General features: G+C 52.9%; 2 protein-coding genes and 1 long non-coding RNA gene across 4 annotated transcripts in view; 2 read left to right on the top strand and 1 right to left on the bottom strand.

The window, feature by feature from the left end:
* DCHS1 (dachsous cadherin-related 1) overlaps positions 1 to 17,683 on the top strand; it is a 34,535-nt gene extending 16,852 nt beyond the window's left edge. Inside the window, exons 3-21 of the mRNA XM_004050597.5 lie at positions 4,698 to 4,886; positions 4,984 to 5,215; positions 5,356 to 5,592; positions 5,948 to 6,973; positions 7,195 to 7,388; positions 7,597 to 7,693; positions 7,794 to 7,951; positions 8,143 to 9,007; positions 9,095 to 9,334; positions 9,429 to 9,554; positions 10,176 to 10,385; positions 11,347 to 12,225; positions 12,349 to 12,462; positions 12,634 to 12,845; positions 12,940 to 13,094; positions 13,287 to 13,417; positions 13,533 to 13,816; positions 14,146 to 14,284; positions 14,623 to 17,683. Coding sequence (XP_004050645.4) covers positions 4,698 to 4,886; positions 4,984 to 5,215; positions 5,356 to 5,592; positions 5,948 to 6,973; positions 7,195 to 7,388; positions 7,597 to 7,693; positions 7,794 to 7,951; positions 8,143 to 9,007; positions 9,095 to 9,334; positions 9,429 to 9,554; positions 10,176 to 10,385; positions 11,347 to 12,225; positions 12,349 to 12,462; positions 12,634 to 12,845; positions 12,940 to 13,094; positions 13,287 to 13,417; positions 13,533 to 13,816; positions 14,146 to 14,284; positions 14,623 to 17,234 — 8,100 coding nt within the window. The 3' untranslated portion in view covers positions 17,235 to 17,683. The remainder of the gene's footprint in view (positions 1 to 4,697; positions 4,887 to 4,983; positions 5,216 to 5,355; positions 5,593 to 5,947; positions 6,974 to 7,194; positions 7,389 to 7,596; positions 7,694 to 7,793; positions 7,952 to 8,142; positions 9,008 to 9,094; positions 9,335 to 9,428; positions 9,555 to 10,175; positions 10,386 to 11,346; positions 12,226 to 12,348; positions 12,463 to 12,633; positions 12,846 to 12,939; positions 13,095 to 13,286; positions 13,418 to 13,532; positions 13,817 to 14,145; positions 14,285 to 14,622) is intronic.
* A 1,833-nt stretch (positions 17,684 to 19,516) lies between these two features.
* On the top strand, positions 19,517 to 26,239 carry TPP1 (tripeptidyl peptidase 1). 2 transcript variants are annotated; one of them, XM_004050602.4, is made up of 13 exons: positions 19,517 to 19,628; positions 19,745 to 19,816; positions 20,097 to 20,236; positions 21,236 to 21,386; positions 21,584 to 21,711; positions 21,859 to 22,037; positions 22,153 to 22,351; positions 22,503 to 22,691; positions 22,932 to 23,001; positions 23,444 to 23,564; positions 23,677 to 23,835; positions 24,015 to 24,140; positions 24,320 to 26,239. In XM_004050602.4, exons 1-13 carry the CDS (start codon positions 19,555 to 19,557, stop codon positions 24,458 to 24,460), a joined length of 1,749 nt encoding a protein of 582 aa, XP_004050650.2. In that variant the 5' UTR covers positions 19,517 to 19,554; the 3' UTR covers positions 24,461 to 26,239. The 2 variants fall into 2 exon arrangements, with proteins under 2 accessions (XP_004050650.2, XP_055211247.1); XM_055355272.2 differs by having other exon boundaries at positions 19,555 to 19,628; positions 22,503 to 22,696; positions 22,937 to 23,001.
* LOC129525332 (uncharacterized) lies at positions 22,582 to 26,682 on the bottom strand. The gene is made up of 3 exons (XR_010135356.1): positions 26,346 to 26,682; positions 22,937 to 23,250; positions 22,582 to 22,696 (listed from the first exon to the last, which is right to left on the bottom strand). It is a non-coding gene; the product is annotated as an uncharacterized lncRNA (long non-coding RNA).
* Positions 26,683 to 26,704: the final 22 nt, after the last annotated feature.

The raw sequence follows: 26,704 nt of genomic DNA, 5'->3' as shown, positions 1-26,704 counted from the left end.
AGTAGCTGGGACTACAGGCACCTGCCACCACACCCAGCTAATTTTTTGTATTTTTAATAGAGACGGGGTTTCACTGTGTTAGCCAGGATGGTCTTGATCTGACCTTGAGGAGCTCACTGAATTTCTTTGAGCTGGGAAGTGAATGATCAGGTTGGGTTTTATTAAGTTAGCTATCTGGCTTTAAGGGTGATTGGATCAGCAGGTGTGTGACAGATCGTTCCTTGATTCATATGTTCAAGATTTTATTTAACTACTGTAAGCCTAGCACTGTGCTAGGCCCAGAGAACAAAGAAAAGAGACAATCCTGTTCCCAGGGTGGTCACAGTCTAGATAGGGAGACACATCAGCAACTAGTGCTGCAGCAGGTGGCGTATGAGTGCTGTGGAAGCCCAGAGGAGGGGCCTGGAAGAACTAATGAAACTTTGCCAAATGGATAATATGAGGTGTGCAGATGGAGACTCCAGGCCTAAGGAAAGAGCTGCTGAACAAATACCAGGACGTGTTCAGGAGACTGTATTGTTCAGGCTGGCATCAGCTGTACTGATGAGAAAGAGTCGGGGGAGATGAGAAAAGACAGTAGACAGGAGCCAGGTCACAAATTCAACTTTATCTTGAAAATCATAGGGAGCAAGTGAAGGACTCTAAGCAAATCTGATATGTCTTTAAGAAAGACTGCTTTGGCTGCACTGTGGAGAATGGCAGCAGGAGAGAGGACAGTGGGCAGGGAGTCCTCTTAGGAGGCTGCTGCTTAGTGTCCTTATGTCTCCAAACTCCACCAGACTCTCGAACATCTCCTCAGGGCATAGACTTCCAGGCTAGCTCTGGGCCTGGCTGACCTCTTGTCCTCTGGCCAGACTCTGCATATTTGCTCGCCTGCTGCTGTGCAGCTCCGCCACCCACTCTTCCATGTGTTTACTCTCCTTCTTGGCCAGGACCAATGGGCTATGGCTTCCAGACTTCTCTCCTCACTAGTGCCTGAAGCAAGAGGGCAACTCTCCAGGTGGTTTCCTGGAGTTTTTACTATTAGTAACCATAGAGAATCGGGGTAAAAATGACCATTTGGGGTTTACAACTGTCACAAGAAGTCTTAATGTTTGATTTATTCAATATAAATGTATTGAATGTCTACCATGTGCTAGTCACTGTATTAGAGACACGGAATACAGTCATGAATGCGTCACTCCCCTCATCTTAAGGAGTTTATAGAGGGGAGATTCATGTGCAAAGAAATAGTTTCATTCCAATAAGAACATTTCCATTTGGGGATATATATGAGGTACAGATAGGCAGTATGAGTGCTTTCCCGAAGGAAGGGATCCCTGAGTTGAGACTTAAAGAATGAGCAATTTATGAGAGTATCAGATGGGGGACGGCTTCCAAGCAGAGGTGAGGTGCACAGAGGTGTGGGAGGGCCCAGCTTGTTCAAGGGCCTACTAGGGGCTCAGGATCTCTGGAGTTAAGACTGGAGATGGGAGGGTGGGAGATGAGACTGCAGGGAGGCTCAGCCAAGTCAGAGGGTTTGAGCTTTTTTCTATAGCAATATTATCAGATTTGTTTATGCAAATGGTAGTCAATGTAGAGCAGTGGTTCATAACCAGGGGTGACTTTGCCCCCCAGAAGGGATATTAGCAATATCTAGAGAAATTTCTGATTGTCACAACTGGTGGGATACTATTGGCATCTAGTGGGTAGAGGCTGAGAATGCTGCTAACCATCCTGCAATGTACTTGACAGCTCCCATAATAAAGCATTATCTGGTCCAAAATGTCAGTAGTGCCAATGTTGAGAAACCCTGGTGTAGAGTACAGATCAGAGGGTCAGACCTCTATAAGAAGGTAATCAAAATAATGCAGGGGAGCAATAACTCAGGACAGCTCAGGCCTAAGTCAGAACGGTGATAATGGTGATGGAAAGGAACAGACAAATAGAGTTAATGAGGACTTACTTAATCCCTGGTTGATTGATATACCAGGTGAAAAAAGGGAAGAACTGATTTCTGGCTTTAGCAACTGTGTGGATGGAAGAGTCATTAGAGCAGGTTTGGAATGATCATGAGTTTAGTTTTGGGCTGGTCAGATTTGGGGTGCCTGTGGGGCATCCAAGTGGAGGTGCTGAGCAGCCATCTGGATGTAGAAGTTGGGAAATCTCAGAGGAGTGGTCTAGAGTGAAAGTATAGACGATGGCTGAAGTAAAAGACAAGGCCCTGAGAGAATGTGTGGAGTGAGAAGAGGCCAAGGAGAGATTCCAGGGAACAGTGTGTAAGAACAGGCAGATAAGGGGAGATGGAGGAAGACTGGCAGTGGGTGGTGGGGGAAGCAGTGGGTGGAGAAGCAGGAAAAGTAGCATCAAGAAGTCATAGCAGGAGAGATGGGCATGGTGATGCATCCCTGTAATCCAAGCTACTCGGGAGGCTGAGGCAGGAGGATTACTTGAGCCCAAGAGTTCCAAACCAGCCTGGACAACATAGTGAGAGCCTGTCTTAAAAAATAAATAAAGGCCAGGCACAGTGGTTCACGCCTGTAATCTCGGCACTTTGGGAGGCCAAGGTGGAAGGACTGGTTGAGGCCAGGAGTTTGAGACCAGCCTGGGCAACATAGTGAAACACTGTCTATGCAAGAAATAAAAAAACTAGCCAGGCATGGTGGTGCACGCCTGTAGTCCTAGTTGTTCCGGAGGCTAAGGCAGGAGGATTGCTTGAGCCCAGGAGTTCGAAGTTGCAGTGAGCTAGGATCACACCACTGCACCCCAGACTGGGCAACAGAGAGCCTGTCTCAAAAATAAATTAAATAAATAAATAATTTATGTCTTAAAAAGTCAAAGCAGGAGGTACACCTGGGAAAGAGGTTGGGATAGGCATATGGAGTAAGTTTCGAGGCTAGTAGGAAGTTTAGAGAGTTCACAGATAAGTGTCTTTCTTTTCTCCTTGAAATAGTGCATCTGATGAGAGCAAGGGATGGGATGGGGGCAAGAGAAGAGGGATGAAGTTTATTATGGCTTTGGGGCAGAATGGGAGAGGGAGCTGATCAAGGTCGGACTGAGACGCTGAGCTGAGAATGGGCTGAAAATGGAGACTGTATTTGCAGTGAAACCTCTGAGCAGGGGTTGTACAGGCCAGGAAATTCACTTCTGCCTTGCTCACTTCCAGTCAGTGGCCCCTGTGCCTTTTGGGGTCACTTCCTGACAACTTCCCCAGACCACTGTTTATTGCTTTCTTCCTGCAGCGAGTCAGAGGGCAAAGGTCGTTAACAGCTTCTGGAGATCGTGCCGCAGCTGTGCTGCTGCCTGCCAGGATTGATGCAGGGGAAGTCTGTCTCCTGGGATATCCGGGCCCACAGCCACAGTAGAGAGTTGGAGCAGAAGCTGTTTCCAGGGTTCAGCCATGGCAGGGTCTTGGTGTCTCTCAGGAGGGTAAACAATGGCACAGATCATTTCTGTCAAGGGTCTGGGCCACAATCAGAAGTCCTTGGCCAGCTTTCTCTCTAAGCACATTTTCTGGCTGAGAAAGGGGAACTCTCCAGCTTCCTCTTGCAGCATATCCTGACCCTGAGGTCCTTATATCCACAAAGAGCACTTTGTCACATGCTACAGTTGTCAGCACCAGCTAACCCACTATTGAGGGCCTAATGTGTACCCAATGTATAAAACTTAGTGTGAAAGAAGGTTTTGTTACAAAGCAGGATGATCAGACTGTCGATGTACTTGGTGAAAAAATACACATAAAGCACCTACTATGTACCTTGCACTGTACTAGGCTAACGATGCATGAGCCACACACCCATAAATCTATAGAACAGACCCTATAGTGATCAGATCCCAGTATTAATCAGATCCCACTCTGTAATAATCAAACTCAATAAAGATCAAACCTATAAATCAGTCTCAATAATTCCACTGTTGGTGAGTTCTTGGCTTGGGGTGATTATGAGACTTGGTGAGGGTATTAACTTCCTGGACCCACCTGGAATTTGAGGTCACAGCCCTTTCTTCTTTCTAAGTACAGTTGGTCCTCATTATTTGTGAATTCACTTAATCTCGAAAATTTATTTGTAACTCCAAAATCAATACTAGCATTCCTGGACATGGGCAGAGAGATGAAAAATTTGAGTTACCTAATGTTCACATTCCCAGCACAGGGTGAACAAGACGACGTTCTGCCTTCTCGTTTTGGCTCTCATGCTTGTAAACAAATGTCCCTTTCAGGTCTGTTTACTGCAACTTTTTTTTTTCATTTTTTTAGTGCAAAAAGCTGATGATTTCACGTTTAAATGGTCCCCAAGTGTAGTACTGAAGTGTGGTCTAATGTTCCTCAGTACAAGAAGGCTGTGATGTGTCATATGGAGAAAATACATATGTTAGATAAGCTTTATTCAGGCATGAGTTACAGTGCTGTTGGCTGTGAGTTCAATGTTAATGAATGAACAATGTATATTAAACATAAGATGTCTTTAAACAGAAACACACATCAAACAAGGTTATGTATTGACCAGCTGACAAAAAATGTTATGGCTAGAGGCACTTAGGAACCTAACTAAATGGTGAGGTACGGGCTGAGGTTGGGTTTGGGCCCATGTCCTACTAGTCCTCTCTGTGTGTCCGCCATCCAGAGACTTAGCACCAGTTGTTCATTCTAATGGCCACCTACCTCTGGCTTTTCTGGCAAAGAAGAGGGGACCCCACTCACCCCAGCCTCTCCCTAGGTGACAGCCACAGACGCGGATAGTGGCCCATTTGGCCTCCTCTCCTATTCCTTGGGTGCTGGACTTGGGTCCTCCGGATCTCCCCCATTCCGCATTGATGCCCACAGCGGTGATGTGTGCACAACCCGGACCCTGGACCGTGACCAGGGGCCCTCAAGCTTTGACTTCACAGTGACAGCTGTGGATGGGGTAAGTCAGTAGACCATGGGCAGGTTGGGATGTTGGGGTAGGGCACTCACCAGGGCCAGACGAGGCCCACCTGACCTATGGCTGCATGTCCCACCAGGGAGGCCTCAAGTCCATGGTATATGTGAAGGTGTTTCTGTCAGACGAGAATGACAACCCTCCTCAGTTTTATCCACGGGAGTATGCTGCCAGTATAAGTGCCCAGAGTCCACCAGGCACAGCTGTGCTGAGGTTGCGTGCCCATGACCCTGACCAGGGATCCCATGGGCGACTCTCCTACCATATCCTGGCTGGCAACAGCCCCCCACTGTTTACCTTGGATGAGCAATCAGGTGAGGATCCTCCCATTCCCGGGGCCTTCCCCCAGGTCCCCCTCCCCACCTGCCTAAATGATGTCCTACCCACCTCTTCCATAACCTTTCTAGCCCTATTATGTTTCCTTATATAGCTCTGCTTCTATTCTTCCTCTCAGGGCTGTTGACAGTAGCCTGGCCCTTGGCCAGACGGGCCAATTCTGTGGTGCAGCTGGAGATCGGGGCTCAGGATGGAGGTGGCCTACAGGCAGAACCCAGTGCCCGAGTGAACATCAGCATTGTGCCTGGAACCCCCACACCACCTATATTTGAGCAACTACAGTATGTTTTTTCTGTGCCAGAGGATGTGGCACCAGGCACCAGTGTGGGCATAGTCCAGGCACACAACCCACCAGGTATCATTTAGCTTTATACCCACTTGGTGCCAGACCCAAATACCCCAGTATAACCCTCCAGCACCATCCGAAGATACCTTAGAGTATCACAGGGAAGATAGCCCCAGTATAAAACACTCCTGTACCAATGCCCGACACCTCCTTAGGCACAGTGCAGGCACACTGCTTCCTGAGGCATAGGAATGTCACCTCAGTGCATGCCAACCAACTTCTTTGCCAACCCCTGCCCCTCCTCCTAATATTTTGAAAGGCATGGGTGTGGGCACTGCCCAGTCCTTCTCGGGATCAGACTCTGGGTCCTGACTCAATAAGTGCCCCTCCATCTCTTTCCTTATCCCTTTTTCGTCCTCCCTAGGTCGCTTGGCACCTGTGACCCTTTCCCTATCAGGTGGGGATCCCCGAGGACTCTTCTCCCTAGATGCGGTATCAGGACTGTTGCAAACACTTCGCCCTCTGGACCGGGAGCTACTGGGACCAGTGTTGGAGCTGGAGGTGCGAGCAGGCAGTGGAGTGCCCCCAGCTTTCGCTGTAGCTCGGGTGCGTGTGCTGCTGGATGATGTGAATGACAACTCCCCTGCCTTTCCTGCACCTGAAGACACGGTATTGCTACCACCAAACACTGCCCCAGGGACTCCCATCTATACACTGCGGGCTCTTGACCCCGACTCAGGTGTTAACAGTCGAGTCACCTTTACCCTGCTTGCTGGGGGTGGTGGAGCCTTCACCGTGGACCCCACCACAGGCCATGTACGGCTTATGAGGCCTCTGGGGCCCTCAGGAGGGCCAGCCCATGAGCTGGAGCTGGAGGCCCGGGATGGGGGCTCCCCACCACGCACCAGCCACTTTCGACTACGGGTGGTGGTACAGGATGTGGGAACCCGTGGGCTGGCTCCCCGATTCAACAGCCCTACCTACCGTGTGGACCTGCCCTCAGGCACCAATGCTGGAACTCAGGTCCTGCAAGTGCAGGCCCAAGCACCAGATGGGGGCCCTATCACCTATCACCTTGCAGCAGAGGGAGCAAGTAGCCCCTTTGGCCTGGAGCCACAGAGTGGGTGGCTATGGGTGCGGGCAGCGCTGGACCGTGAGGCCCAGGAGTTGTACATACTGAAGGTAATGGCAGTGTCTGGGTCCAAAGCTGAGTTGGGGCAGCAGACAGGCACAGCCACCGTGAGGGTCAGCATCCTCAACCAGAATGAACACAGTCCCCGCTTGTCTGAGGATCCCACCTTCCTGGCTGTGGCTGAGAACCAGCCCCCAGGGACCAGCGTGGGCCGAGTCTTTGCCACTGACCGAGACTCAGGACCCAATGGACGTCTGACCTACAGCCTGCAACAGCTGTCTGAAGACAGCAAGGCCTTCCGCATCCACCCCCAGACTGGTGAGCACAGAGACCCAAATCCTGAGACCCCATAGCCTTATCCCCAGCCTGGTGAACATTCAGACAGGATCCCCAACCCCCAGCTCCCATCTCGCCCCTGAGAATGAGGATTTAGCCCTGGCATTCCCTCCCCCACTCCCCAAACCCCAGCTTCTTAGGTGCAGGCCTCAGGCTCTGCATCCTTAAACATCTCGTACATGATCGCCTTCTTGCACTCCCAGGAGAAGTGACCACACTCCAAACCCTGGACCGTGAGCAGCAGAGCAGCTATCAGCTCCTGGTGCAGGTGCAGGATGGAGGGAGCCCACCCCGCAGCACCACAGGCACTGTGCATGTTGCAGTGCTTGACCTCAATGACAACAGCCCCACGTTCCTGCAGGCTTCAGGAGCTGCTGGTGGGGGCCTCCCTATACAGGTATGTGAAGTGGCAGGACTTTGTCCTGAGAAGTGTGAGAGGGAGTGGGGATCTCCCCATAGAGCTGTAGGTGTAGGTAAGAGACTGCCTCCTGGATTGGGTGTGAGAGCCGAAAAGAGGTTCTGCCTGCCCACAGGTGAAGGAAGCTTTATCCTGAGTTGTCTGAAGAACAGGAAAGAGACTCACTAGGTGAGCTGTGTTCCCACAGGTACCAGACCGCGTGCCTCCAGGAACACTGGTGACGACTCTGCAGGCAAAGGATCCAGATGAGGGGGAGAATGGGACCATCTTGTACACGCTAACTGGTATGGGAGTGGAGAGAAGAGAATTGGTGGGTGATGGCATGCCCTCATGGCCTGCCCAGCTCTGGGCCCCAAGCCCTCATCTTCCTCTGCCTGTCCCCAGGTCCTGGCTCAGAGCTTTTCTCTCTGCACCCTCACTCAGGGGAGCTGCTCACTGCAGCTCCCCTGATCCAAGCAGAGCGGCCCCACTATGTGCTGACACTGAGTGCTCATGACCAAGGCAGCCCTCCTCGAAGTGCCAGCCTCCAGCTGCTGGTGCAGGTATGGCTGCCCTTCCTCCCCTTGGCTACCGCTGTAGGTCCCCTTCAGTAGCTCCAGCTTCACGGGAATCCTTTGGCTCCACTAGCAGTCAGGCTACTCTGACCACTCTTTCCTACCACCCGGGAAGCCAGCCCAGATCCCCTTTTACACGGGCCCTCACAATTCTGTTCTCCCTCCCCGGTCCACAACAGGTGCTTCCCTCAGCTCGCTTGGCCGAGCCGCCCCCAGATCTCGCAGAGCGGGACCCAGCGGCACCAGTGCCTGTCGTGCTGACGGTGACAGCAGCTGAGGGACTGCGGCCCGGCTCTCTGTTGGGCTCGGTGGCAGCGCCAGAGCCCGCGGGTGTGGGCGCACTCACCTACACACTGGTGGGCGGTGCCGATCCCGAGGGCACCTTCGCGCTGGATGCGGCCTCAGGGCGCTTGTACCTGGCGCGGCCCCTGGACTTCGAAGCTGGCCCGCCGTGGCGCGCGCTCACGGTACGCGCTGAGGGGCCGGGAGGCGCCGGCGCGCGGCTGCTGCGAGTGCAGGTGCGAGTGCAGGACGAGAATGAGCATGCGCCCGCCTTTGCGCGCGACCCGCTGGCGCTGGCGCTGCCAGAGAACCCGGAGCCCGGCGCAGCGCTGTACACTTTCCGCGCGTCGGACGCCGACGGCCCCGGCCCCAATAGCGACGTGCGCTACCGCCTGCTGCGCCAGGAGCCGCCCGTGCCGGCGCTTCGCCTGGACGCGCGCACCGGGGCGCTCAGCGCTCCGCGCGGCCTGGACCGAGAGACCACTCCCGCGCTGCTGCTGCTGGTGGAAGCCACCGACCGGCCCGCCAACGCCAGCCGCCGTCGTGCAGCGCGCGTTTCAGCGCGCGTCTTCGTCACGGATGAGAATGACAACGCGCCTGTCTTCGCCTCGCCGTCACGCGTGCGCCTCCCAGAGGACCAGCCGCCTGGGCCCGCGGCGCTGCACGTGGTAGCCCGGGACCCGGATCTGGGCGAGGCTGCACGCGTGTCCTATCGGCTGGCATCTGGCGGGGACGGCCACTTCCGGCTGCACTCAAGCACTGGTGAGAGTTAGGTCTGGGGGTGAGGGCGAGGAAGGTGCTGATGTGGAGTGTCGGGGTCCCCACCAACCTGCCTTACCGCTCACCTAGGAGCGCTGTCCGTGGTGCGGCCGTTGGACCGCGAACGACGAGCTGAGCACGTACTGACAGTGGTGGCCTCAGACCACGGCTCCCCGCCGCGCTCGGCCACGCAGGTCCTGACCGTCAGTGTCGCTGACGTCAACGACGAGGCGCCTACTTTCCAGCAGCAGGAGTACAGCGTCCTCTTGCGTGAGAACAGCCCTCCTGGCACATCTCTGCTCACCCTGCGAGCAACCGACCCCGACGTGGGTAAGACCTGGGGGGGTGAATTATGAGTGGGATGGACTGGGGCAAGAAACAGCATTTTTACCCTCTGATCGCCCTCCATGCTGCCCCTCCTCAGGGGCCAACGGGCAAGTGACTTATGGAGGCGTCTCTAGCGAAAGCTTTTCTCTGGATCCTGACACTGGTGTTCTCACGACTCTTCGGGCCCTGGATCGAGAGGAACAGGAGGAGATCAACCTGACAGGTACATGTTGACAGGACCCCAAGAGCCTGAGTGAGGTGTTGTAAACACCAGTGTTACCTGGATAGAATACCCAAAGTACTACCTTTTAGAAATTTTTGCCTATTACCACACAAAGCTCCTGTTATGTTTTTGGACCCTTTTGGGGAGTCGAGAGTTTGGCAGGGTGCAAGGTCAACTGACTTCTAGACTGTCACAACTGTGACCATACAAATTCTAAAATGCATAATGTCACAGCTATGCCCTCCAGGCCTCCCTCAGATACTGCAGCCATTTAACAGAGGAGCATTTTGATACTGAATATTGGAGAGGTCAAGTGACTTGCTCAAGCTCATGCAGCTTGGAAGTGGCAGGGCTGGGACTTGAACCCAGATCTTTTCATACCTCATTTAGTGCCTTTCCTGTTACACCACAACTAGTCCAAGATATATCTTGCATGCACCAAGCATGGGAGGTAGGACACATGTATGTTTATGTATGCATGACACGTGTGCCTGAGAAGTATGGAGAGATGGACATTTTCTGGTTTGTGTGCACCTAGTGAACATATATGAACACTGTGTGGTGTGGATTTCTCCATGTGGTGAGGGCAGACTAGACCTCATTGATTTTGCTTCCCCACAGTGTACGCCCAGGACAGGGGCTCACCTCCTCAGTTAACGCATGTCACCGTTCGAGTGGCTGTGGAGGATGAGAATGACCATGCACCAACCTTTGGGAGTGCCCATCTCTCTCTGGAGGTGCCTGAGGGCCAGGACCCCCAGACCCTTACCATGCTTCGGGCCTCTGATCCAGATGTGGGAGCCAATGGGCAGTTGCAGTACCGCATCCTAGGTGAGAACCTTCCCACTCCCACTAACTCAGCACCCACTTGCCTGGTTCTTGCTCCTTCTTGGCTGCTGTCAGCCTCAGTGCATGTGTCTGGGTCTCCTTTTCCCTCTTGATGTCGTCCACCTTTTCTTTCATGCTTATACCCAGTGTAGCTGGGTATCTCATTCCATGCTCTTTATCTCCCTGTGTGTCTCTGTTTCTATCTTCCTATTTCTTTTCTTTCTCATTTGTCTCTCCCTGTAGAGCAGTCGTTCTCAAGTTTTTGGTCTCAAAAACCCTTAACACTCTTAATTTTTGAGAACCCTAAGGAGTTTTTATGTGGATTATATCAGTATTTACTGTATTAGATAATAAAACTGAGACGATGTTAAAATATGATTGTGAAACAAGCCAATGGAGTATACAGCTTGCCAGTATTTCTGTGTAAGCACAAGGAAATACTAAGATTTCAAGTAACAATTTGTTGGACAGTAGTTAATTTCAAAGATTAAAGCAGGTATAACTGAAGATAGCCAGAACAAACTGAATCTCTGAAGACACACAGATTCATGCTCTAAACTTTCTGTCTAGAATATTCTAGAACACACAGGAATACATAAGCACACATTCCATTAACCAAGACATTATATCATCACGTCATAGAGCATCTGCAAATTCTACTGTACATCTGTGAGATGAGAATAAAAAGGCCATATAATGGCTTAGTAGTGCTATGAAATAATTTTGATCTTATGCACATGAAAAGGACTTGGGGAACTCCCGGGGTTCCCAGACCACACACAAATGATACCAGCTGCTTTATAGTATCTTCTGTTACTTTCCATTTCTGTTTTTCTCTGCTTTTCTTCCTTTCTCTCATAGGTTCACTTGCTTTTGTGTACATGCTCACTCTCTGCTGTTGTCTGTAAATCACCCCCATCCCCACGACACATGTGTATTTATATGTGCATGCCCTTCTCTGCAGATGGGGACCCATCAGGAGCCTTTGTCCTAGACCTTGCTTCTGGAGAGTTTGGCACCATGCGGCCACTAGACAGAGAAGTGGAGCCAGCATTCCAGCTGAGGATAGAGGCCCGGGATGGAGGCCAGCCAGCTCTCAGTGCCACGCTGCTTTTGACAGTGACAGTGCTGGATGCCAATGACCATGCTCCAGCCTTTCCTGTGCCTGCCTACTCGGTGGAGGTGCCGGAGGATGTGCCTGCAGGGACCCTGCTGCTGCAGCTACAGGCTCATGACCCTGATGCTGGAGCTAATGGCCATGTGACGTACTACCTGGGTGCCGGTACAGCAGGAGCCTTCCTGCTGGAGCCCAGCTCTGGAGAACTGCGCACAGCTGCAGCCTTGGACAGAGAACGGTGTCCCAGCTACACCTTTTCTGTGAGTGCAGTGGATGGTGCAGCTGCTGGGCCCCTAAGCACCACAGTGTCTGTCACCATCACGGTGCGCGATGTCAATGACCATGCACCCACCTTCCCCACCAGTCCTCTGCGCCTACGCCTGCCCCGCCCAGGCCCCAGCTTCAGTACCCCAACCCTGGCTCTGGCCACACTGAGAGCTGAAGATCGTGATGCTGGTGCCAATGCTTCCATTCTGTACCGGCTGGCAGGCACACCACCTCCTGGCACTACTGTGGACTCTTACACTGGTGAAATCCGTGTGGCCCGCTCTCCTGTAGCTCTAGGCCCCCGAGATCGTGTCCTCTTCATTGTGGCCACTGATCTTGGCCGTCCAGCTCGCTCTGCCACTGGTGTGATCATTGTTGGACTGCAGGGGGAAGCTGAGCGTGGACCCCGCTTTCCCCGGGCTAGCAGTGAGGCTACGATTCGTGAGAATGCGCCCCCAGGTGGGTCCCCAGCCATTTCTTCCAGATTCAAACTCCCAAATGGGCTGGGGTTGTGCTTTGAAAATGTCCCCCAAACTCTCCCAGTCTCACGCTCACAGTCCAACAATACCGTTCTTTCTGCAGGGACTCCTATTGTCTCCCCCAGGGCCGTCCATGCAGGAGGCACAAATGGACCCATCACCTACAGCATTCTCAGTGGGAATGAGAAAGGGACATTCTCCATCCAGCCTAGTACAGGTAACAAATAGGAGCAGGGGCTCTGTGCAGGACAGGCTACTGGGGAAGCAGGTTCTTTGCATCAGAGGAGCCTTTGATGGGTGAAGGGCTGTCCTTGAGTAAGGGGTCTCAGAGAAGGAGGCTCCAGGGCAAGCAAAGGGGGCTATCACTGATGCATTCTGTCTCCCCCAGGTGCCATCACAGTTCGCTCAGCAGAGGGGCTAGACTTCGAGGTGAGTCCACGGCTGCGACTGGTGCTGCAGGCAGAGAGTGGAGGAGCCTTTGCCTTCACTGTGCTGACCCTGACCCTGCAAGATGCCAACGACAATGCTCCCCGTTTCCTGCGGCCCCATTATGTGGCCTTCCTTCCCGAGTCCCGGCCCTTGGAGGGGCCACTGCTGCAGGTGCGGGGTGTGATGGAAAGATTGGGTCGGGGAGCAGGGCTAGTCAGACTTGTCTGTGGCCAGACCAGTCCCAGCAGCCTCCTACCCTCACCAGGTGGAGGCGGATGACCTGGATCAAGGCTCTGGAGGACAGATTTCCTACAGTCTGGCTGCATCCCAGCCGGCACGTGGATTGTTCCACGTAGACCCAACCACAGGCACTATCACTACCACAGCCATCCTGGACCGTGAGATCTGGGCTGAAACACGGTGAGGTCTGGCCCTGTGGACCCAAGACCCCATCTTGGGCCTGTCCAGTTTCAAGCCCTGCCTTGAACTCATCTGGTCCCTTGGCCACATCCTGAATTCCCCAGCCCTAAGCTCTGTCCTGAGTCCTCCTGGCCCTGCCCAGAGTTCCCCCTTATTGCCATGTCCCACCCACTGATTATGCTTTGTGTCCAGGTTGGTACTGATGGCCACAGACAGAGGGAGCCCAGCCCTGGTGGGCTCAGCTACCTTGACGGTGATGGTCATCGACACCAATGACAATCGCCCCACCATCCCCCAACCCTGGGAGCTCCGAGTGTCAGAAGGTGAGGCTGGGTAAAGTGGGTGGCATAAAGGGTGGCAGAGAGACATTTTTCTCCACCCTGCAGCTCAAGGTGGGACTGTGTCCGTTGCCAAACACACTTGTCTCATGTATTTCAGATGCGTTATTGGGCTCAGAGATTGCACAGGTAACAGGGAATGATGTGGACTCAGGACCCGTGCTGTGGTATGTGCTAAGCCCATCTGGGCCCCAGGATCCCTTCAGTGTTGGCCGCTATGGAGGCCGTGTCTCCCTCACGGGGCCCCTGGACTTTGAGCAGTGTGACCGCTACCAGCTGCAGCTGCTGGCACATGATGGGCCTCATGAGGGCCGTGCCAACCTCACAGTGCTTGTGGAGGATGTCAATGACAATGCACCTGCCTTCTCACAGAGCCTCTACCAGGTATTGACACCCATGGATCCACCTATACCTGGGCCTGGGTTGTTCCTGTTGGAGGGAAGTATCAGAGCTAGCAGCTGCTGAGGTGGGCTGGACGTTGGAGCTGAGCTGGGAATGGGAAGGTCCCAAGTCCTGTGAACCACATCCTGGTTTTGCATCCTGTACCCAGAAAGGGGAGAAGGTGGGCATTTCCCATTCGAATACTTAGGAGTAGGGGCTCCAAGTTGGAATAGACGCCAAGCAGGGCACAAGGAACCAAGCTCCAGAACAGGCTGCATGGACAGCAGGGCAAATGGGAAGCCTGGCAATAAGCGCTTTTCCTCACACTTCAGGTAATGCTGCTTGAGCACACACCCCCAGGCAGTGCCATTCTCTCCGTCTCTGCCACTGATCGGGACTCAGGTGCCAACGGTCACATTTCCTACCACCTGGCTTCCCCTGCCGATGGCTTCAGTGTTGACCCCAACAATGGTGCGTCTTTCCCAGGATCTGCCCCTTGCCTTTGACTGTGTTGGGCTGTAATCTGACCTCATTCCTTGAATTTGTTACTCAAACTCTTTAACTCCTGGATCTCTGGCCTAGGGAGGACATTCCTCCCCTCTGTCTTCATTATAAGCCCCTTGTTGACTGCATGTCTAGAAGCTGTTCCCTAAGCTGTGAATCCTTGAGGCCATCCCCTTGTCTCCCAGCAGATAGGCCATTCCCTGAGTCTGACTTCCAAAACCATTTCCTAGATCCTGAAGGGTCACTCTTCTGTTCACTCACAGCCTTTGCTGAATATATTTCTTTCCCTTCCGTTCTCATCTCAGGGACCCTGTTCACAATAGTGGGAACAGTGGCCTTGGGCCATGACGGGTCAGGAGCAGTGGATGTGGTGCTGGAAGCACGAGACCACGGGGCTCCAGGCCGGGCAGCACGAGCCACAGTGCACGTGCAGCTGCAGGACCAGAACGACCACGCCCCGAGCTTCACATTGTCACACTACCGTGTGGCTGTGACTGAAGACCTGCCCCCTGGCTCCACTCTGCTCACCCTGGAGGCTACAGATGTTGATGGAAGCCGCAGCCATGCCGCTGTGGACTACAGCATCATCAGTGGCAACTGGGGCCGAGTCTTCCAGCTGGAACCCAGGCTGGCTGAGGCTGGGGAGAGTGCTGGACCAGGCCCCCGGGCACTGGGCTGCCTGGTGTTGCTTGAACCTCTAGACTTTGAAAGCCTGACACAGTACAATCTAACAGTGGCTGCAGCTGACCGTGGGCAGCCACCCCAAAGCTCAGTCGTGCCAGTCACTGTCACTGTACTAGATGTCAATGACAACCCACCTGTCTTTACCCGAGCATCCTACCGTGTGGCAGTACCTGAGGACACACCTGTTGGAGCTGAGCTGCTGCATGTAGAGGCCTCTGACGCTGACCCTGGCCCTCATGGCCTCGTGCGTTTCACTGTCAGCTCAGGCGACCCATCAGGGCTCTTTGAGCTGGATGAGAGCTCAGGCACCTTGCGACTGGCCCATGCCCTGGACTGTGAGACCCAGGCTCGACATCAGCTTGTAGTACAGGCTGCTGACCCTGCTGGTGCACACTTTGCTTTGGCACCAGTGACAATTGAGGTCCAGGATGTGAATGATCATGGCCCAGCCTTCCCACTGAACTTACTCAGCACCAGCCTGGCCGAGAATCAGCCTCCAGGCACTCTCGTGACCACTCTGCATGCAATCGACGGGGATGCTGGGGCTTTTGGGAGGCTCCGTTACAGCCTATTGGAGGCTGGGCCAGGACCTGAGGGCCGTGAGGCATTTGCACTGAACAGCTCAACAGGGGAGTTGCGTGCACGAGTGCCCTTTGACTATGAGCACACAGAAAGCTTCCGGCTGCTGGTGGGTGCTGCCGATGCTGGGAATCTCTCAGCCTCTGTCACTGTGTCGGTGCTAGTGACTGGAGAGGATGAGTATGACCCTGTATTTCTGGCACCAGCTTTCCACTTCCAAGTGCCAGAAGGTGCCCGGCGTGGCCACAGCTTGGGTCACGTGCAGGCCACAGATGAGGATGGGGGTGCCGATGGCCTGGTTCTGTATTCCCTTGCCACCTCTTCCCCCTATTTTGGTATTAACCAGACTACAGGAGCCCTGTACCTGCGGGTGGACAGTCGGGCACCAGGCAGTGGAACAGCCACCTCTGGGGGTGGGGGCCGGACCCGGCGGGAAGCACCACGGGAGCTGAGGCTGGAGGTGATAGCACGGGGGCCTCTGCCTGGTTCCCGGAGTGCCACAGTGCCTGTGACCGTGGATATCACCCACACCGCACTGGGCCTGGCACCTGACCTCAACCTGCTATTAGTGGGGGCCGTGGCAGCCTCCTTGGGAGTTGTGGTGGTGCTTGCACTGGCAGCCCTGGTCCTAGGACTTGTTCGGGCCCGTAGCCGCAAGGCTGAGGCAGCCCCTGGCCCCATGTCACAGGCAGCACCCCTAGCCAGTGACTCACTGCAGAAACTGGGCCGGGAGCCACCTAGTCCGCCACCCTCTGAGCACCTCTATCACCAGACTCTTCCCAGCTATGGTGGGCCAGGAGCTGGAGGACCCTACCCCCGTGGTGGCTCCTTGGACCCTTCACATTCAAGTGGCCGAGGATCAGCAGAGGCTGCAGAGGATGATGAGATCCGCATGATCAATGAGTTCCCCCGTGTGGCCAGTGTGGCCTCCTCTCTGGCTGCCCGTGGCCCTGACTCAGGCATCCAGCAGGATGCAGATGGACTGAGTGACACATCCTGCGAACCACCTGCCCCTGACACCTGGTATAAGGGCCGAAAGGCAGGGCTGCTGCTGCCAGGTGCAGGAGCCACTCTCTACAGAGAGGAGGGGCCCCCAGCCACTGCCACAGCTTTCCTGGGGGGCTGTGGCCTGAGCCCTGCACCCACTGGGGACTATGGCTTCCCAGCAGATGGCAAGCCATGTGTGGCAGGTGCGCTGACAGCCATTGTGGCCGGCGAGGAGGAGCTCCGTGGCAGCTATAACTGGGACTACCTGCTGAGCTGGTGCCCTCAGTTCCAACCACTGGCCAGTGTCTTCACAGAGATCGCTCGGCTCAAGGATGAAGCTCGGCCATGTCCCCCAGCTCCCCGTATCGACCCACCACCCCTCATCACTGCCGTGGCCCACCCAGGAGCCAAGTCTGTGCCCCCCAAGCCAGCAAACACAGCTGCAGCCCGGGCCATCTTCCCACCAGCTTCTCACCGCTCCCCCATCAGCCATGAAGGCTCCCTGTCCTCAGCTGCCATGTCCCCCAGCTTCTCACCCTCTCTGTCTCCTCTGGCTGCTCGCTCACCCGTTGTCTCACCATTTGGGGTGGCCCAGGGTCCCTCAGCCTCGGCACTCAGCGCAGAGTCTGGCCTGGAGCCACCTGATGACACGGAGCTGCACATCTAGCTGTGGCCCAGGCTGGGCCCCGACCTGGGATGCGCACAGTGTCCCCAATGCAGGCCCCACTCTGAGCCTGCCCTGGGCAGCCTCGGACTATGACTGGCTACGGGGAGGCCACCACCAGGCCCCAGCTCTCCACCCTGAACTCCCCAGCCCCCTCAGAGTACTAGGACCACAGAAGCCCTGTTGGTCACTGACCTGTGACCAGGTGCAATGTGGGGAGAAATATGAAGGAGGTAGCAGCCCTGGGTTCTCCTCAGTGAGGGATCCCTGCCCTGCACCAGCACCCTGAGATGGAGCTGAGACTTTATTTATTGGGGGTAGGGGGATGGAGGAGGTCCCTCCAACATGTTTGGACCCAGCTCCTTTGGGTTCCACTGACACCCCTGCCCCTGCCCCTGCCCAGAACCAAGTGCCAATTCTCACTCTGGAGCCTTAATAAACTGCAATTTGTATCCAGTCTCCAGCTTTGTTCTATAGGGATGACTGGAAGACACCTGGCAGAGTATTGTGGATACCTCAGGAGGCACAGAGGGGTGGTGGGGTGGGGATGGCACTGGGAGCTCAGGAGCCTACCCTGAGGCTGATGATCACATCTTTGTGCAGCTATTCTTTTCCCTCTAATATGGGCAAGGAGGCCAGCAGGGCCTTGAGAGGGATCAGTTGGGTGGGAGAGGGGATCTTGGGGATGACCAGCTCTGGGCCCGAAGTTCTTAAAATAAGTTGGGGTGGGTACAAGAGCAGTCAAGTGGTTTATTTGTTCTTCTTGGGGCCACTAAAAATCCACATTGTAATAAGAGCTCAATTTGTTGAGCCTTTGTCATGTCAGGCTCTCTGCAGGTGGCTGCCTTGCTTAATCTCAGTGTAAATTTTCACAGTCATACAAAGGGATTTGGGAACCACTGGTGTTGACTGTTCTTTGGGGAGCCAGGCTGTGAGGGAAAGGCGATTGGCCAGTGTTTGAGAAGTTCATGAGATTGAGGAAATTAGAAAAAAAAAAAAAGTTGTGGTCAAAGAGAAATGTTTCTGAGCATGATGCTAGTAAATACAGCTCTAGGATCCACGCTTAGTGGGCAACTGGAGGGATCAATGGACAGAAGGAAGTCAGATTAATAGGAGTGAGGAAAAACAATGGCTTGAAAAAACAGAAGGTTATAGTCTAAGAAAGCATTCTATAATTATAATTTCAAAGGTAGAGCAGTTTTGAGAGATAGCAAGCCCAATGTAGCCATGGGACTGGTTTGCTTAAGTGAAGTGAAGGTAATGTTCACTGGGTTTAATGAGATGAAGAAATGGAAGGTTAGGGTGTTGAATGGGTCTTTTACCTAGATATCTTGATCATCTAGGTCAAATGATCGCAGGAGTTGGGATGGACAGAAAGGCGAAGTGCCATAATCTTCAGTGTGGGAACATAATCTATAGGTTAATGGATGTCAGTGGCCTGTAGGACAACAGCAGGAGTAGAGGGATCTATCTAAAAAGTATTGAGGTCAGAACAAGGGATTTCACATGAGTATTGGATTAATGGTTTTGGAAGTTAAAATGACGCTGCTGACACCATCTTCCATATGGATTTTTGGGGGAAAAAAAAGGAAGACTGGAAGGGAATTGAATCCTCAGGATTTTAACTCTCATTGAAAATCCTCTTGTAATGACCGCAGTTCGAAGTAGTAAACTCAGACCTCCTTGTGGGCTTTGAGTTAACCATTAGAAGCAGCAAAGGTCTGTTTCCATTTTATCCACCTGAGCCCACTAAACAAGATGCAAGATTCCTCCATGGCCCTTAGAACAAAGTTGATTTCCTTGAAAACCTTGGGAACCCATAATAAACAGGACCCCAGCTGATTGTAGATCTCCTGGGAAGCTACTTAAAACTGGAAACTGATTTGAATAAAAGGATCCTGGTCTTGCAAAAGCTTTACTCTGTTCATAAATGTAGTCCTAAAATGAACACAAAATTGATAATATGGGGACATAAAGGATAAAAGAGGAAAAAAATTTTTTCACTGCAATCTTTCGAGGCAGATCAGTTTTATATAAGTCTCCATATTGTAAATGCAGAAACCTAGGCTCTGAGAGGTTATTTTGCTGATGTCATACAACTAGGAAGAACCCCAGTCTGTGGGTCTCTACAGCCTACTCACTTGTGGTGATTCCCAGGGGACCAGGCTCAGGACGCAGGTGGGGAGCCCTGGGCTTACTCAGTGCTTGACTGGCCAGAGGGGAGAATCCGAGTGGCGGCCCCACCCTTGCCTAGCATTCGGGACCACCCATGCAAGGGAGGAGCCAGTACCGTCACTAGTTACTAGGCAGAGGGGTAGTGGTGATGGAATATAGAGCTCATGTGATCCGTCACATGACAGCAGACCTGCGGAAGGGCAGAATGGGACTCCAAGCCTGGTGAGAAATCGAGAGGGCTCGGGAGAAAGGGATCACGTTGGAGGGAGCACACATTGGGAGGGTGGGAACACAAGGACAACGTAGCTCCCACTGAAACCCACCTGCTGCCCCTACAGCCTCCTAGGGCTCTTTGCCCTCATCCTCTCTGGCAAATGCAGTTACAGCCCGGAGCCCGACCAGCGGAGGACGTGAGTTGACTTAGCACAGACTGCCCCCTTCCCCATACCCTGTTCTGCCTCCCACTGTCCTGGTCCTAGCTTCTCTCACCCCCGTGCCAGCTCCTAGTACGCACTCCATAGCTTCATCTCTAGGTTCCTAGCCTCAGTCCCCTATCATTCACCTCATGTGATCTGTATCTGCTCCTAGGATCCCACCCAAGGTCTCAGCTCCTAATCTGGAACCTTCCATGACCAATATTTTCCATCTCCCCCCTAACCAAAGCCATGTCCCTGACCCCTGACCCTACAGGCTGCCCCCAGGCTGGGTGTCCCTGGGCCGTGCGGACCCTGAGGAAGAGCTGAGTCTCACCTTTGCCCTGAGACAGCAGAATGTGGAAAGACTCTCGGAGCTGGTGCAGGCTGTGTCGGATCCCAGCTCTCCTCAATACGGTGCCTTTTGGGACTGAGGACAGGATGTGGGATGCAGTGGAGGGACACAGGGCTGGGTTGGGCATGGGATGGTGATCATGTCAGGGCCTGCCAAGACACTTGTGTTCCTCAGGCTAGAAACCTAAAAGGGGATGTGGTTCAGTATACAGGCTTTATGATCAAATATGAACTCAAATTCTGACTCTGCTACTTACTAGCTACCAGGCATCTAGTACAACTTACGTTCCTTCCCCTACCCTCAAATCCATTCTAATTTCCTCTTTTGTTCACATACTAAGGCTGCCAGTTCTAACTCCCAAAGAGCCTTTGGATTAGTCTACTTCTTGCTGTCTTTTGTTACTACCAACTCAGTTATTTATTCCCACTCCTGGACTACTGCCCAGCTCCCCAGCTGATCTGCAGTCTCCTCCCTCCACCCCACCCCTCACTGTACTCCCCCACTCTGCTTCAAAACAGTCTCTCCAACAGTCAGAATGGATTGGTTCCTTCTCCTGGTTAAAGCCCTTCACAGCAGGGGGAGTGTGCGCTTGTGAACTGCAGAGGCTGGGGACGGGGCAGTGTGACACTAGTGTGCATGGCAGGAAACAGTGACTCACCATCGTGTTAAGCTTAAAATCAACAAGTATGCAAATTTGAGCTAAACTGAATAACTGGTGCCGAAAGATTTGAAAACATTTACTGGACATAAGCTTAAAATTAAAATGGAAAATTTATATGTATTAACCTCATTCATTTTCATGATCATGGCGATACATGCTGTGGTGCGACATTTGCAACTTACTGGCCTTTAGGGTAAATCCATATTATTGGCCATGGCATTTCAAGTCTCTCCAGCCTTTTCTTCCTCTGCTTCCCAAGTACACCCTACACCTGCACACATAGCCCTCCTTTACCCTGTTCCAGGCTTTGGGAAGTCCTGATGTCTCACAGTTGAGGTCCAAAAGGGGGAGTTTGGGAAAGCAATGAATGAGGGCAAGTGCCTCTTCTGAATCCCTGCAGGAAAATACCTGACCCTAGAGAATGTGGCTGATCTGGTGAGGCCATCCCCACTGACCCTCCACACGGTGCAAAAATGGCTCTTGGCAGCCGGAGCCCGGAAGTGCCATTCTGTGATCACACAGGACTTTCTGACTTGCTGGCTGAGCATCCGGTGAGAGGAAATGATTGCTCCATGGAGGGCACCAGTCATCCCATCAGTGAGATGGATGGGAGGGAGTTGAGAGCTCGCTGGGGCTTGTGGGTGGGAGCTAATGCATGGGGAGACAGTGACTGACTGCCCAGGGATGCTCAGAGGTAGCTTCTTCTGTTCCGTTTTGAGCTTTCTGACCTCTGTTCTCTGACCTCCAGACAAGCAGAGCTGCTGCTCCCTGGGGCTGAGTTTCATCACTATGTGGGAGGACCTACGGAGACCCATGTTGTAAGGTCCCCACATCCCTACCAGCTTCCACAGGCGTTGGCCCCCCATGTGGACTTTGGTAACACCTATGGGGTGAATGGGGGTTGGGGCACACAGATCCAGGGGCTGAGGAAGTTTGGATGCCACTGGGGACTGGGGGTGGGGTGAGTTGTAAGGTGGGCATTACAGTCTATAAGATCTCCTCAAGCCTGACTTCTCCCTACAGTGGGGGGACTGCACCGTTTTCCCCCAACATCATCCCTGAGGCAAAGTCCTGAGCCGCAGGTGACAGGGACTGTAGGCCTGCATCTGGGGGTGACCCCCTCTGTGATCCGTAAGCGATATAACTTGACCTCACAAGACGTGGGCTCTGGCACCAGCAATAACAGCCAAGCCTGCGCCCAGGTGAGCCAAGCAAAGAGCCCCAGGGTCCTCATAGCCTCCCCACAGTGTCCTCAATTCCTTACCACCCTGGGACTCACCCTCGGACCCACGATCTCTGCTCTGACTCCCTCCATAGTTCCTGGAGCAGTATTTCCATGACTCAGACCTGGCTCAGTTCATGCGCCTCTTCGGTGGCAACTTTGCACATCAGGCATCAGTAGCCCGTGTGGTTGGACAACAGGGCCGGGGCCGGGCCGGGATTGAGGCCAGTCTAGATGTGCAGTACCTGATGAGTGCTGGTGCCAACATCTCCACCTGGGTCTACAGTAGCCCTGGTACTACCAAGAGGACTGGACAGTGGGGAAGGGGGTGGGAGATGGGTGTTGATCCCTGCTCCCTCAAGGGAATGCTGTAAGCTGGAGAGAGATCCCGACAACCCCCAGTGACTATCTTTGTGCCCATCCCTCAAAAAAAAAAAAAATCCAGGCCGGCATGAGGGACAGGAGCCCTTCCTGCAGTGGCTCATGCTGCTCAGTAATGAGTCAGCCCTGCCACATGTGCATACTGTGAGCTACGGAGATGATGAGGACTCCCTCAGCAGCGCCTACATCCAGCGGGTCAACACTGAGCTCATGAAGGCTGCCGCTCGGGGTCTCACCCTGCTCTTCGCCTCAGGTGACCTCCTACCCTAAACTTAGACAACGCTTACACCTCTGCAACCTGGGAGCTTTGACTCCACAGTGATCCCTGAGCCTGGTCTCTGACTCATAATCTGAACTCAGACCTTCCAGTAGGGACCACTGACCTGACCTCTACACTCTGACCTCCTAGAGTAACAAATTTCCCCTCTGACATCCGAACCCACATACTAAGCCCTAACCAATTAATATGAATGCTACACTTGGTCTCTCTCAGGTGACAGTGGGGCCGGGTGTTGGTCTGTCTCTGGAAGACACCAGTTCCGCCCTACCTTCCCTGCCTCCAGGTAAGTACTCTAGCCTACCACTCAGGTAAAACCACCACCTTTCACTTGTGATCTCATGATGTAGAACCTTTGTCTTGACCCCACCATGTGCTCCTGTGGTTCAGCCTTAAGCTTTGCCTGCCCTGGTTGCCGTACTCCTGTCTCTTCTTCCTGCAGGTCCCAGGCCCCAAATCTCTTGTGTGGGATACAGCTCCCATTGTTCCTTTTCGTCAGTCCCCAGGCATTTTAGTGGAAGATTCGGTGGGTGTTCTGTAGAGAAAAGTGTGCACAGTCACCTCAGGCCATGCCTTGAAGGCTCAAAATCTCTTAGTCAATCCCATATACATGCTTCCCCACAGAGTCTAGTTCCTCCAGCAAGAACTGGGCTATACTCACCCCTCCCCACATATCTTGGAGGTCCCCTTGGGTCCCCTACTATCCGAATGCTGTCTTCTCCCCTCAGCCCCTATGTCACCACAGTGGGAGGCACATCCTTCCAGGAACCTTTCCTCATCACAAATGAAATTGTTGACTATATCAGTGGTGGTGGCTTCAGCAATGTGTTCCCACGGCCTTCATACCAGGTACATGTGTTTGTGTGGATGGATGCAGGGTAAGAGTGAGGATGGGGGATCCTCAGTTCAGCTCACTGCTGGGCAGTCCACATGCCAATACTCACTCAAAAATGCCTTTCAGGAGGAAGCTGTAACCAAGTTCCTGAGCTCTAGCCCCCACCTACCACCATCCAGTTACTTCAATGCCAGTGGCCGTGCCTACCCAGATGTGGCTGCACTTTCCGATGGCTACTGGGTGGTCAGCAACAGAGTGCCCATTCCATGGGTGTCCGGAACCTCGGTGAGAATCAGCCCATCTCCAAACTCTCACTCAGGAACTACCCTTACCCCCTAACACCTTGAACACCTTGCACCTAGAACCCCTGACTCCTTAGAGATGTCTGATACTTTAAAGCATCGCTCCCAAAAAGCCCAATCACTCAGAACCCCTGACCTCTACTTGCACGTTCACTCTTGTAGGCCTCTACTCCAGTGTTTGGGGGGATCCTATCCTTGATCAATGAGCACAGGATCCTTAGTGGCCGCCCCCCTCTTGGCTTTCTCAACCCAAGGCTCTACCAGCAGCATGGGGCAGGACTCTTTGATGTAAGTATGGAAGGGAAGGGTGTGGACATTTTCAAACAACTATGGGGAGTGCTAAGGGGGACTTGGGGGCAGTTAGGGTGGTGTGGAATAGCCTCTGAAATGTGAGTACAGGGTGAGGAGATATACTCTTTAAGTACTGGTACTAGTAGGCCCAGATCTGATGCCAGCCTCCTCCCTAGGTAACCCGTGGCTGCCATGAGTCCTGTCTGGATGAAGAGGTAGAGGGCCAGGGTTTCTGCTCTGGCCCTGGCTGGGATCCTGTAACAGGCTGGGGAACACCCAACTTCCCAGCTTTGCTGAAGACTCTACTCAACCCCTGACCCTTTCCTATCAGGAGAGATGGCTTGTCCCCTGCCCTGAAGCTGGCAGTTCAGTCCCTTATTCTGCCCTGTTGGAAGCCCTGCTGAACCCTCAACTATTGACTGCTGCAGACAGCTTATCTCCCTAACCCTGAAATGCTGTGAGCTTGACTTGACTCCCAACCCTACCATGCTCCGTCATACTCAGGTCTCCCTACTCCTGCCTTAGATTCCTCAATAAGATGCTGTAACTAGCATTTTTTGAATGCCTCTCCCTCCGCATCTCATCTTTCTCTTTTCAATCAGGCTTTTCCAAAGGGTTGTATACAGACTCTGTGCACTATTTCACTTGATATTCACTCCCCAATTCACTGCAAGGAGACCTCTACTGTCACCGTTTACTCTTTCCTACCCTGACATCCAGAAACAATGGCCTGCAGTGCATACTTCTCAATCTTTGCTTTATGGCCTTTCCATCATAGTTGCCCACTCCCTCTCCTTACTTAGCTTCCAGGGCTTAACTCCTCTGACTACTCTTGTCTTCCTCTCTCATCAACTTCTGCTTCTTCATGGAATGCTGACCTTCATTGCTCCATTTGTAGATTTTTGCTCTTCTCAGTTTACTCATCGTCCCCTGGAACAAATCACTGACATCTACAACCATTACCATCTCACTAAATAAGACTTTCTATCCAATAATGATTGATACCTCAAATGTAAGACGCGTGATACTCAACATTTCATCGTCCACCTTCCCAACCCCAAACAATTCCATCTCGTTTCTTCTTGGTAAATGATATGCTTTTTCCAACCAAGCCAGAAACCTGTGTCATCTTTTCACCCCACCTTCAATCAACAAGTCCTCAATCAACAAGTCCTACTGACTGCACATCTTAAATATATCTTTATCAGTCCACAAGTCCTTCCAATTATATTTCCCAAGTATATCTAGAACTTATCCACTTATATCCCCACTGCTACTACCTTAGTTTAGGGCTATATTCTCTTGAAAAAAACAGTGTCCTTACTTCCTGCCAATCCCCAAGTCATCTTCCAGAGTAAAATGCAAATCCCATCAGGCCACTTGGATGAAAACCCTTCAAGGATTACTGGATAGAATTCAGGCTTCCCCCCTACCCCCACCCAATCATAGCTCACAAACCTTCCTTGCTATTTGTTCTTAAGTAAAAAATCATTTTTCCTCCCCCCTCTCCAAACCCCAAGGAACTCTCACTCTTGCTCAAGCTGTGCCGTCCCCTTACCATCCCTGATATAACTGCCTGGTTAATTTCCAGAATTCTTGCAATACTCAGTTCAGAAGTCACCTTCTTTCGTGAATGTTTTGATTCCCTGAGGCCACTTTATTTTGGTATGGCTGAAAAATCCTACATTTTCTAAACAAAACCTCTTTGAATCTTGGTTCTGATATGGACTAGGAGAGAGACTGGGTCAAGTAAGCTTATCTCCCTGAGGCTGTTTCCTCGTCTGTTAAGTGTGAATATCAATACCTGCCTTTCATAATCACCAGGGAATAAAGTGGAATAATGTTGATAACAGTGCTTGGCACCTGGAAGTAGGTGGCAGATGTTAACGCCCTTCCTCCCTTGCACTGCGCCCCCTGTGCCTACCTCTAGCATTGTAACAACCACATAGTATTGAAATGGCCAGTTTACTTGTCTGCCTTCCTTTCCAAGACCGTTGGTGCCTAGAGGACTAGAATCGTGTCCTATTTAACTTTGTATTCCCAGGTCCTAGCTCAGGAGTTGGCAAATAAGAATTAAATGTCTGCTACACTGAAAACCTCACGCCTCTCATTCGTTGTGATTTTTGCATATGTTGTTGACTCAGGCTGAAACTCCTCCTCCTCCTACAGCAGCACTGTGTGCCGCCCCACTGCTGCCCCCACCTCTCGGGGCAGTTGGTGGAGAAGAGAGGGGGCTTTCCAAATCCACTATGAATCCTTAAAAGGCTGAATAAGGGAACTTGAAAGGATGCAGACAGGCAGGCAACCCGTAGTCGAGGGACGTAGGGCCATAAACCTCGAAGCCAGGTCTTGAGCGTCAGACAGAATGAGGTGTCCCAGAGCGGCGGAGGAGAGCCGGACGCACGCTGGTTCCGGTCTGGACGGAATCGCCGCGGAGCACGGCAGAGGCCAGGGCGGAATGGCTACGGCAGCGCGGTTGGCCAAGGCTTGGTCTCCGCCCTGCAGCCCATTTCCTCTAACCCGCAGATCCACTACGGGAGGAGGCGGGGAGCGGGCTGGAG

Source organism: Gorilla gorilla, chromosome 9 (assembly GCF_029281585.2).
Source record: "Gorilla gorilla gorilla isolate KB3781 chromosome 9, NHGRI_mGorGor1-v2.1_pri, whole genome shotgun sequence".
Lineage (NCBI taxonomy): Eukaryota > Metazoa > Chordata > Mammalia > Primates > Hominidae > Gorilla > Gorilla gorilla.
The sequence above is the reverse complement of the archived record's forward strand: the minus strand, read 5'-3'. Positions and strand labels throughout refer to the sequence as shown.